The sequence below is a fragment of the Sceloporus occidentalis genome, unplaced genomic scaffold (genome assembly GCF_023333645.1).
Source record: "Sceloporus occidentalis isolate IW3139 unplaced genomic scaffold, rSceOcc1.0.p SCAF_7, whole genome shotgun sequence".
Classification (NCBI taxonomy): Eukaryota; Metazoa; Chordata; class Lepidosauria; order Squamata; family Phrynosomatidae; genus Sceloporus; species Sceloporus occidentalis.
In genome coordinates, this window is record NW_028316987.1 from 23,437,382 (window position 1) to 23,450,282 (window position 12,901).

The 12,901-nt window shown below is 41.9% G+C and overlaps 1 protein-coding gene across 5 annotated transcripts in view; it reads left to right on the forward strand.

The window, feature by feature from the left end:
* The window catches only part of RPRD1A (regulation of nuclear pre-mRNA domain containing 1A), a 55,964-nt gene that overhangs the window by 19,289 nt on the left and 23,774 nt on the right, over positions 1 to 12,901 (forward strand). Inside the window, exon 8 of one of the 5 annotated variants that reach the window (XM_089532353.1) lies at positions 2,872 to 2,966. The exons of 3 other annotated variants lie outside the window; for them this stretch is intronic. In XM_089532353.1, coding sequence (XP_089388479.1) covers positions 2,872 to 2,910 — 39 coding nt within the window. In that variant the 3' untranslated portion in view covers positions 2,911 to 2,966. Of the gene's footprint in view, positions 1 to 2,871; positions 2,967 to 12,901 lie in introns of those variants that run through there. One more of the 5 variants, XM_089532354.1, reaches the window with a different exon arrangement.

Here is a 12,901-nt window from a genome sequence, read left to right on the forward strand (position 1 = left end):
GAGCGTGGCTTTGGTGTGACTTCTGGACTCTTGGGACACATGCATCATTGAAACACCATACCTCCACTGTGACTCAAAGCAGCTTTATTTTGGCTGTCTGTAACAGGCCTATGACTTCAATTCTCAAAAGTCCCAGTCAGTATGCTCATTGTTCAGGAATTCTGGGAGCTGAACTCTCAAAAATCTAGAGAACTAAAGATTGAGAACCACTGCTCTAGATGAAGCAGAGGCAACACAGGCTGAGCTGGCAGCCGCCTTCCTTCCTGCTTCTCCTGAGTGAAATGTACTGTATTCATACTTATATTTGTGCTTAGGTGTCACCCACATATTCAACAAGTTACAGACCAGACCATTGTATAATACAATATTACACTTTCTGCTTTTTGACAGTATCCTGGTCCCTAACCTTGTCAAAGAAGTGGGGGACATCTGTACAGCTGCAGTCTTCTTGAGTCTCTGTCAGTATTAGACATCTGGATCCTGTCATTTTTCTCCATTCATTGTCACTGAATTGCTCTAGCTCTCGTAGGTTGATATACAAGAATGTATGGTCTTATAATAGATTCTTACTTGTATTAAGGTCTAGACTTTGACATTCAAAGACATTTAGGTTTTTATTTTTCAACCACTGTCCCTTGCAGACTGAAACAGATTTGCCCTGTATTTCACTCTGTCAATCTTTCTGTCAACTGTCACTAGTTTTACAATTCCTGCCAAGGAGAAGCATGATACTGCCACCACCATGTTTTCATGTTGTTCTCAGTGCAGTGAACACTTGTGTACACATAGCATACTGTGACAAGAACAAAATGTTCAGTTTTGATCTCTTCACAACAGAGAGCCTTTTCCCATGTATTTGCTGTGTCTCACACATTATTTTTACAAACTTTCAGTAGGCTTTATTTCAGTGCTGGCTTTCTTCTCGCCACTTTCCCATAAAGCCCAGCTTTATGGATTTTCTAGAAGATAGCTGTCCCCTAGACAGTTTCTATCATCTTGGTTGTGTATGTCTGCTATTCATTCAGAGTTACCAATTACCTCTGGATTGTTTCTCTGACTAATGCCCTTACTCAGCCACTGAGTTTAAAAGAATGGTTTGACCATATTCATTCCATTTGTAATAATGGATTAAGTGGGGATTTGCATAGTTGGATTTTTTTTAATAACCCAGCTCTAATTTCAGCTTCTGCATAACTTTATTTTGGATTTGTTTTGAGAGCTTCTCAGTCTTCATGATTCTGACCTGTTACGCTCCTTCTAAGGTTTTCCAGATACCTAAGATCATGTTACACTAAAAGGTGCACTCCAACTAATTAAATGATTTTTCGGGGCAGTCACTTGCAACAGAACTTTGCCTGTTTTGAAGCGAAGAGTGAATATTTATTCAAACAAGTGCTTTTCTTTACTTACCTATTGTACAATAGTAAATATTTTGCACTATCATAGTAGAAAGGATTCTTTTTCTAACTTTATAAATGTTCAGTTAGTCTTGGGATAGGATATAGAGTTTGATATTAAAAAACATCTTCTGATATCTTTAAACATAGATTTTGGACATTAGGGGAGAAGATTGACTTCCCACCTCCTTTTGAGTCAGTATGTTCAAACATGTATTTGGTGATTTGTCCCCTTAAAATGGGTGAATGCTTCCAGGACTAATACAAACACACAGTACAATCCTGCCCATTTCTATTCAGGCATAGGTACTTTTGAGTTCACTGACACTTACTCCCAGGTAAGTGGGTAGAGGAATGCAGCCTGAGTTTCTGAGCTCAAGAAAACAAGTGTATGCTATGAGAAATCTTTTTTTTTTCTTCCCTCAACTCCACTAGACATATATAACCATTCTAATTAATGTTCCAGGAGACTTCCAGGAAGATAGCTTCAGGTGTTCCAACGGTGGTTAATTCAACATAGTTATGAATATTAACATAAGATTGTAATGCATAAATGTGATGAAGAAAGTGTGGTGCATAGGCTCCATGTGGTCCCAACCCCTTATTTGTGGCTCCCCAGAATGCCACAAAGCTTTGAACCCATTTTTTTTAAAGAGTTAAAAACTGCTCCCGAACCACCAAAGTTTCCACAAAATAGCTTTAGATGGCTTGCTTGTTTCTCCCCTCCTAGACTCCCAGTGCTCCAAAACCCTGGGAAACTGATTTTTTTGCTGAAATTGAAACTAGAAGTAACATCATGTTACTTCCAGTATAATGAGAACACAAATGTGCATCTCCCCAGGATAGGTGTGAGGTGAAGAAGGCCTTTATCCCAACAGAGTTCCCTACTCCAGTGCTATTTTTTTTTTACATACCTCATTTTAAATGCTCCTAACTTTTGCAGCGTTCCATTTTCAAGATTGGATAAGTTCTTAAGAAACATGTAAAATATGTGCTTGCTTGTTTTGGGTTTTTTTCTCTCTTAATACATCCCTTCATTTTGCCAGCAATTGTCTACTGGCAAAATGCCACAGTATGACAAAATACAGTGCACCCATCCCATACATGGGCTTGCCATCTGTGTTTTTAAACGTATGCAGATGGCAAGCCCCAGATGTTAAAAATGCAAAATGTCATAGTATGATAAAATACAATGCACCCACCCCATATGTGGGCTTGCCATCTGTGGCTATAAGCTTACGCGGACAGCAGTCCCCGAATGTTAAAATGCTGCGTGCATAGCAGTGTGCACATGAGCACAAACGGGACTTGAGGTCCCGCATTTTTCTCTTACACAGGAAGAGAGAGTCTGGAATGGATCCCCTGCATATACTTAGGAAGTTAGGTCACAGTAAAAGCCAACATTATTAATTAATCATCTTCTACCATCCGTGTGGGTAAGTAGTTTCTTAGGATATCTTTAACATCTGTTTAGCTTTTGTTTCAGGTGAGAACCATGGACCGTTTCTTCTAACGATGGCACCTTCCATTAGCAAACCATCCTGTTAAAAATAAAATTCAGAAACAAAATTTTGTTTTGTCTCCTGTTTTTAAAACTTCAGAAATCATGCCTGCAACTATTTCATATACCTTTTGTTGATCACATGTTGCAAACACTACCTGAACAAAATTTGTGTAGCAAATCAATTGCTGCCAATTTAGTTTATATTTGTCTTATGAAAATATATTCTAAGTTTGATTTAAGTTTTAAAATTCATTCCTTGTTCAACAAACTTGTTGAAATAGTAGCTCCCCCTCCCCCCTGGAAAAAAATTGGGTTCACTTATTGCTAGCATCAAAGTGTATTTCATGTGATCTGTTGAGGTGAAACTTTACCATAGGAAGAACTTATCTCTGTTGATAAAATGCCATATCACATTAATGTTGTGTTTTTCCTGGAGAGGAAAGACTTTAGTGCCAAGGACCATATGCTATGAATAGGTGAGGGCTTTCCCAGCTGACCTCTGCCACTCCCTTTTCTTACTGTTCTCTGTCTTCATTCCTTCACTGACCAGAGAGTGGAAAGGGAAGGGGCAAATTCTTCTGTCTAGAGGCTCAATCTGGTAGCTTGCAGAGGGCCACAGATTCTTTACTCCATCTTTATCACAGCACAGTGAATAATAGTTAATCATTGGAGTTTGGGAAGTTCACAAGCAGGACTTGAAGGCAGCAACCTCTCTCTATCTAGTTAGTACCTTCCACATGCTATTTAGAGATACATGGATGTGGAACTTCCATTTAGCTGTTATATTCAATAGCACCTACTTGATGAATATGCCTATTTGTTACTGAAGCCATCTTCACACCTTTTGTGATTTGCACATACACTGTCACCCCGCTGTACTGAAGCAGATTGCTGGGTTTAGTACCATGATTAGAGACTGCATAGGACCTATATATGCACAGTCTTGAGTTCCATAATAAAAGAAGCAAATGAAATTGTTGAGCAAGCAAAATAAATAGGAGGATACTTCATTAGTTAGAAAGTCACATCATGAGATGGAACTAAACTTTTACATTAGTTGTCACTAATGTAAAAGCATGAAGTAGAAGCATGAAGAGATAGTTCAGGGAAGTATAATGTAGGAATATTGAAGCAGATGAAGCATCTGTGAATGGAGTTTGAAAATTGATTACATTTTGCCACTGCCATAGTGGGACGTTGTCAGGGTGCGTTATGCATCTTATAAACCTAGTCTATTCCGAAGAATTACCGTGTTTTTCAGTCTTGCTGATTTTGTCTTGTTTACTTTGTTTAAAAAAAATTAAAACGAGTCTTTGTAGAGTACTGGTTACAGTACTAAAATTTCCCCAGTGGCATATGCCTCATAACCTCGTGAGATCATGCTTTGCCCCCTCAGTTTTGGTAGTTTTTTTTATCCTCCTATGACTCAGCTGGATCCACATAATGGAATCCATCCTGAGTTACATATTGCTCATTGATTATGATAGAACATTAGTGGGCAACACGTAATCTGTTAGCCTCACAAAATACCAGCAATATTTACAGACACATCCATGACCATTGCTGGTAGCAAAAAAATACTGTTTTTCTGTGAACAAGCTTCCACATTAAAACATCTTGTGTCAGTAGTGTGCCTTACTGAGGAATCAGCATTCCTCAAGCTCCACAGATGTGTTAATTGACTCCCAATGTGGAAATGAATTATTTAAACGCAAAACCTACCATATTTTCCGGTGTATAAGACGACTTTTTAACCCCCATCTTATACGCCAGATTGTCTTTGGCGGCCTGCACAGGCGAATGGTGTAGCCACCTCTCTGCCTCCGGAGTCCTTGTGGGTTACTATCCCAGCAGGCACAGCGGCCAGGCTCTCTCTCGCCGCCATTGCTAGAAAAGGTGGCGGAGAAGCACTCCAGAGCCGATCCGGCGGGAGAAGGATGGTCGGGCCGAGGGAAAGAGACGGCCCCTTATGCCTTGCCGCCGCCCTGGCTACTCCACTCCTCCAGCAGCCTCCGCAGCATGCTGAACTGTGGGAGGCCCTATTGCCACTTCTGACACTCGCCTTCCAGATCTCCACAGAGGCTCCCTCATGCCAACGCATGTGGGTGCCAGACCCCCTTAATTTGGCCTATAGGAAGCCAGGGATCTGTCTGCATGCGACCTGGGGCCCAGTCGCCTTATACGCTAGAAAATGTGGTACTTTTTTGTTGCCAATATGTGGTCAACCTTTGGTCTCATGGGGCCTAGATTGGAGTCATGTAATCCTCTCTTATACTATTTATAGCTGCAAAGAGACGTGAAACTATTTACTGTTTTTAACTTCTGTAGAGTTTATCATTTGAACTATATACTGGTTTTTCTTAACTGGTTTATTGAAACAAGACATGTTCACAGGCTGACGTTTATACAGTGGCCCTTTGGCATCCACTGGGGTTTGTTTCCAGCCCCCTTGTGGATAACAAAATCTCTGAATGCTCATGTTGCATTAAATAGTGCGCCATGCTGAAAGCCGCGCAGGGAGGAAGGGGTGGCGCGTCCCATTAGGGGTGACATGCACAAGCCCCATTCAATTAAATGGGCCTCGAGCATGCGTGGAATTTGCTTTACGTGGGGGAGTCTGGAGCAGATCCCCCACGTAAAGCAAGGGCGCACTGTACAATGGATAGCAAGTGGTGTCCCTCATATAAAATGGGAAATCAAGATTTCCTATTTGGAATGTATACTTTTTGTTTTAATATTTTCAAGCTGGGGATGCTTGAATCCATGGATAAAAAAATCCATGGATAAGGAGGGCTGACTGTACCATTAAACCATAGCTAAGGCTAATAATAGTTTTCTAGGTACATATTTAATGCTATACCATTGAACCTCATATAGCCATGCCAGAAGAAACCAGAGAAACGAGGGAGGGGGGGACTGATACGCTTGCTGCTTATTTACAGTCATAAATGCAGTTATAATTTTGGAAAGTGATAACAGTTGTATATAATCATGGAACTTACACATAATCCATACTGTTGCCCAAAACCATTCAGGTCCTTTGACAGGGATGGTTACCCCTGTATCTAATACAGACTGTGCAGACTCGTGGCCTGCAAAACTTCTCCCCAAACACCCATCTTTTCCCCTGCGCCACTTGGGAGAAAGGAATCCACTTGCGTCTTGCCTTTAAATCAAACATTAGGCCTTTCCCCACTTAGTGATGAGAAAGGAAGGCTTGCATCATCAGAAACAGAAAATGTTTCCCCAGCTGATTTTCATGAGGAAGTTCACATAGGATTGGTTGGCTATGGAGTTGGAGGGGCATGAATGTGCTCTCTGCCTATGATCTAGATTGTCCCTGCCTGTAAATAAATAAATGGAGATAGGGATGGATTTTGCCATTAAACACATTTGAGCCAGGGTAAATTTTCTGCTGTCAACAAAATCTAAAACAGATTGGAATGACTACCTCCCCTTTCCCCCTGCTTTATTCGTTTTAATTGTGCACCCAGTTCCTGGAATTTTTAGCCAGCAAGAGATTGTGGGCTGTATGGGAAGTGAAGTGGGAATGTAGGGGAAATTGATGAATACATGTACAAGGGACAAGACCTGTGGGATTTCTGAAATTGGCAATACAATTATTCAGTGCCTGTACACTTCCTTCTAGATGGAGTTGTAAAGCTTGTCAGTTACTCACCATTGTGACAAGAAGCGTTACTGATCCCACAGGCCACATAATTGCTATAAGTGGGCTTATTTTTTGTTATTGAGGCCACCACAATTTGCTATCAAAACTACAAACTGCTTTTATGTTCTTTAAGCATATTTTGGGTCTTTGCTGTTCATGGTGAATGCTTTACTACTTTTATCAACAGTATTGTTCAAGACATTTAAACGTAATTTGTCATATGTGTTGTGGACCAATTGTTTAAGAAGTACAAGCCAAAGTCCTCATTGAGCATAGTAGTGATAAATATTTTTGGTTGTCAGCCATCATAGGAAGCAGCACTGACATTTGATGTGCCATTACATTAGAAGGGGCATCTAGGTTTAGCTCAGTAAATGGTTTCCAAGTTGATGGTTTGTTTGTGATCTTCATCCTCTGTAACATACCTTATATGCTCGTCTATAAGTCTAAAAATGTATCCCCCAAAATTGACCTCAAGATCTCGGGTTGACTTATTTACAAGCCAGTATGTTATAGCAACTCTTTCAGATTTCCCCATGGAGAGTTTCTTTTTCTCTTGAGCCAAGCAGAAGGAGTCCTGGGTGATTAATTGCGGTTAAACGGAGTCCCTCTCCCACCCGCATTGGTTGCCACTGTCTGGGAATGAAGGATGAAAGCAAAGTTGGAATGCTGAATCAAAAAGCCTTAATTAGAATCTCTCTTGGTGTGTGCACAGATACACACACTGCAGAGCCTCCAAGTTTTGTCCTCGACTTATCCACGGGTCATGGCAAAATCCATAATTTTGGCTCCAAAACCTGCCCTCGACTTACACATGAGGTCGACTTACAGTGGCTATACACTAAAGATTTGTATTCTCCAGCTGCTCTAGGGATGAGTACATTTGAAACACAGTCTTGTTATGAGACTTTTCCAGTACCAAACTCATTCTAGTCTGGGTTCTTATTCAGTCAAGCCTTTCTTCCATTCTAAAATGTGTAATCTGTTTCTTGTGCTCTCTTTGGCTCACACATTGTGTTATCCTGCATCTGTGCAGTGCATTTTTGGAACATTATAGAATAGGTAGGCAAAATTTTGGGTGGTAGCTCCATCTATCCTCAGCTCTATACCTCACTTTTTCCTCTCATTTATCTCAGTTTCTTTCCCTCTGCCATGTAAGCAATAAGGAAACTTGCTTGAATATTTATGTCCTAATGGTCCTTTTTTGGAAATTTGGCTTGATTTGTTGATTCCACTCAGATGTTGTATTCTGCTTTGACATTCTCTGACTTATCCTAATTGACTTGGTCTGTCCATTGACTCTTCTTCCTGACTTCCTGCAGCTTTGGTTTTCTTGCCTTGAAGGCATCCAACCAGGCTTGTTAATTTAGCTTTGGCTTGTTTATCCCCCTCAGTAATGGTGTCTACATCAACATTTAAGAGGTGATTGTGGATCTGATCTTCCTGGCAGTGATAGACACTGACATTGTGTGCTGTGCCTTGGTGAGGTACATAGTGGTAGCACCTGTGCCCATGATAAGGCCTTTATATCTCAAGCTCACAAGAACCAGGAATCACAGCTAAAGGCACTTCTGTATTAGCAAGCCTTAAAATCTCAGTGGCCACTGACTACCAACTATTTATGGGCTGCCAAGAGCAACCTCAGAACTGGCAATAGGCCAGTCTTCTATAAAGCAACCTCACAACCCCAAGGTCTCTGAATCAGCAGCCAGCTGTTCATCTTGGAAGCAGCGTCTCAAACCTCATGCTCCCCCATTGTGATTGAGCACTCATCCTTCATGAGGAGGAGGCAAAAACACTCTAGAAAAGAGCATAAGACTGCTCAAGACAGTTCTGTGTGAAATTACTGAATCTGATGCACTCCTGGTGTCAACCGCTACTCATCCTTTCTCTCCAGGTTCTGCAAGTTCAGGTTGGATTGGGATTTGAAGGGGAGACTATTGAGTTCCTCCCCCAGGACAACAGTCTACTGTCTGTGCTGGTATGGGCATTGGCATCTGCAGTGGTGCCTACTTGGCAAACCCCAGTATGAATCCTGTCTCCTCCACATTGAGAAATTGTCTGCTTCTCTGATACTTCATCCTCTCATTCCCCATCTCCTTGATATTGAGATAGAGCTTCCTCAAGGCACATTTCTGCATGCGATTGAAGATATTGTGGTGACTCTCAAAACAGAATGATTTTTGAGATCATTCTAGGCACCTCTACTGACTCGCCTTATTGCTGTTGCATTCCAAGAGAAATGTATTATGACAGGTACTATGGGCATTATTTCATGGACACTGTCCAATTCTATGACATCCAGTTTGGGAACATTCAGTGGAACCATAACCAACTAGATCTCTACATCTCTCATCTTACTGTCAACCCCTGTCTCCCATGTTCATCAGACAACTTGTCCAACTGATGCCTCAGATAAAAAACAACCTCAGGAATGATTGCCAGACGTACTGCAAGAGCTTCCACTGGTATTGACAAAACAACAAAAGCCATTGCCTGCCACAGCCACATTCTCCATCTCAGACTCCCTCAACTGCTGGCTCAGACACGTCGTCTGACATGCCTCCTTGTAGGTCATTGGCTCCTCATCTCATTGGGAGTGAATCTTTCTCGCCTACTGATGGTGTTCAGAAATTCCAAATGGCAAATCCACTTGATTTGTATGTCAAAAATCAAGAGTTAGAGCCAATGGATCCAGTAAACAAGCGAATTCAGACAAAGGTCCCTATTCTGGCATCCATTCCGTTCCTGGCACCTCTTCTCAAGAATGTGAGATGTCCCCAGGATGTCCCATCAACAATTCCTTTGACCATGGAATAGGAGCAGCTCCTGGAACATCTGAAGCCAAATTCAGTGGTAGTCGAAGCATCTCAAGATCCTTCAGAAGTCTCATTCCACTCCAGTTAATAAGGAGAATTACAAACTGGACCTAATGGCTAAGAAGTTCTACTCATCATCTGCCCTGGGTTTGTGTGTTGTGAATTATATAACCTGCATGGGAGCTTATCAGCAGAACCTGTGGGAGAGGGTTCTGCCACTGTTTGATAAGCTCCCGAATGAGGAAAAGCACCTTGCCAATGATCTGCTAATGGAAGCTAATGGAAGCGGGACAGCAAATTAATTCAGTGTGTCCTGTCACTGATTGTTTGGTAAAGATGCTGGCTTTGGCATTGAGAAGACATACCTGGTTGAAATCTTGCCTCCACTGTGGCCAAAGCCACGATCGAGGACTTGCTTTTCCATGAATCTGGACTCTTAATAAAGGAACAGATGAGAAACTTGAATTCACTCATAAGATGAGGTCCGATGCAAGAAAATTAGACATGCTTTCTCACTCTTAATCTTCCTTCAGCCTTTGATTCAGGTGGCAGCAGCTGACCTCTGGCCAGAGGTACACCTTCAGTTGGACTTTCACACAATGGTCCCAGTATTCCTCCCAGTCTTCCACTGCTTCTGGAAAACGTCAGGCTTTGTCTTCCAAATATCACCTGTTCAAGAAAAGGAGGCATTTTTTTACTTCTCTTTCCCTCTTTTCCTCACCAACATCACCAACTTTTGGCAACAGGTTGGCTCAATACCAGCATGGTTGGGCTGCAGTTTCCACCAACACTTGGGTCCTTGATGTCATCTGAAATGAGTATGCTATTGAGTTCGAGGAGTATCCACTGACAAAGATAATCTGCATAACTCACCCTTCTGATATTCATCTTGACTAAGGTATTGTTGAATCCTTCACTTCAATGCCAATCCACTGGGGGTTCTTCTCCCAATATGTCATTGTCAACAAGAAGGACAGGGGTCTTCATCCCATTCTGGACCTCAGAGATGTCAATGCTTACATTCCACCCAGGTATTTCAGGATGTTTACTCTATCATCCATTTTCCCCTTGTTGCAAAGACGAGATTGGTTTGTGATGCTCAGTCTCAAGAATACCTACTTCTATATTGGTATTTGACTATCAAATCAATGCTTCCTATGGTTTACTATGGGGAGAAGAGCTTTTTCAGTTCCACGTCCTCCCCTTTGGACTTTCCACAGCACCTTGGATATTCACCAAATATATAGCTGTAGTTGCTGTAAACAGAGGAGGATTGATGCTTTTGACTCCTGGTAGCCAGATCATGCAACTAATTTTGCACATACCATACATTATTGACCTTTATTCTCTCAGTCTCATTGTCAACCTTGAGAAATTCTACTTGGAACCATCCCAGAGGGTGAAGTTCATTGCCGTGACTCTACACTCCATCTTGGCTGCTGCTTACTTTTCAAAGGAGAAGTTTCATACTCTGGTACAGACAATTCATAAGTGCCAGCATTCTCAAATTTTTCCAGCCTGATTGGTCCAGGTCTTGCATGGTCCTATGGTTTCCATTACCACAGTCACCTCAATTCCAGCTGTTGCAATTGTGGTTCCTCAGTTTTTTGACCCATTGAGGGATTTCCCTCTCATGAGACTCAACATGTCTCAGTACATCCTCCAATCTCCAAACTGGTGCCTCAGTCCTCACAGTGTTTAGGCAGGCATGCCTTTCCTTCTCCCTCAGCCATGCCTCTTAATCATGGCATGTGTCATTGGAGGGCTGAGGCATTGACTTGAACAGTCTCTCCAAGTGGTCAAGTGAAGGGGCCATTCTTCACATTAGTGCCCTTCAGATGTTAATGGTGCAGAAAGCCCTTTGAGCCTTTGAATCCTTCCTGCAATGCAACACCATTCAGGTCATTGCTGACAACACAATTGTAATATATTAACTGTACAAGCAGGAAGGAACAAAGTTCCAACACTCTACTATGTCTAATGTTATGGATCTAGGACTGATGCATTTGAGGAAGATCTTCCTTGTAGCAGTACAGGAGACCAAAACACTCTGGCATACAAACTCAGCAGAACATCTAATTAATGCCTCAACTAGATGCTCCATCCTGACACTTTTCTTCTACCAGTGGGACGCTCTGCGGGTCAATCTCTTCACGAGTCCAGCAGACAAGCAGTGTTGCCAGTACTCTTTCAAATTGCTAGGTGACACCTTTTCAGTTGAAACTGACTCCTGGTCTATGCATTTCCACCTTTTACCAGTAAGATATCCAAGCTATGGACAGACCAAGTGGATGTGATCCTGATAATGTCATGGTGTCTGAAACAGCTACACATCACACTTCTCCTTCATCTAGCTCAACGAACGTACATCTGTCTCCCTGCCAGTTTCAACCTGCTTACCATCCACAATGGACAGGTTCGTCACCTAGATGTCATGACCTTTTGTCTGACTGTATGAAAGATTCAACCTTTATAATGCTGCCTCTTCAAATCCTGAACATTGTTGAGGCTGCTCATAAGCCATCGATGCAGATATCATATTCCTGTAAATAGAACAAGTTTGTGCTGTTTCTTTTTGTTGAAACAGCTTTCTATCCCAAGTTCAAATCCAGGCTGTACTGGATTTCCTTCTGTCTCTTTTGGATTTGGGCCTCTCCTTTTCCTTGTTAAAGTGCTACCTTGCCAACATCTCATCTGACTTCCAGCTGGCTGGTCAAGTTTTCCTGTTTCCAAGATCTGATAGTTAAAATGTTTCTCAGGGAGTACAAAAGTCTGCACCTTCTTATGTCAGGTCTGACTCCAGCATGGAGTTTAGAACCTGTATTGTCACAATTATCCAGGAGGCCCTTTGAACCCAGGGCTCCCTGTGATCTCAAACTACTTACCTAAAAGGCTGCCTTCATCATTGCTATCATCTTAGCAAGGAGATCTAGTGAGCTATGCACTGTGAGAGTTGATCTGCCTTACCTTTGTTTCCATCGAGAGAAGGTTGTCCTTGGTCCTGACATATCCTTTCTTCCAAAGTTTGTGTCTTCCTTTCACCTGAATCAGGACATTGTTTTGCCTTCCTGCAAAACCCCACCCTCTGATTTTGAAGGCGCTCCAATTCCCTGGATGTTCATAGAGTGTTTGTCTTTTAGTTGAATGACCATCAAACTCAAGAAAGATAGCAGACTCTTTGTGTTTTACTCAAATTCTAAGCTATGTCAACTGATGTCATCATAAAGACTCTTGAAGTGTGTGGTTTCAGAAGATCTCCTTGCCTATGAACTGGCTAAAAAAGAACAAGTCATTATAATCCAAGCCCACTCTGTCAGAGTGGTAATTGAACCTTCTGCCTTCCTGACTGGCAGTATTTAACCTGTCCTTTTCAGATGTCCATGCAATAACACTTTATGTTTGGTCTTGAAATGTGTTGCAAGTTCAGAAGTGCACAGATTGTGTCTGGTCCAGAAGGTGCTGATTGGGTAATCACATGTGAAAATATAAACTGAGTGAGTTACTCACCCAT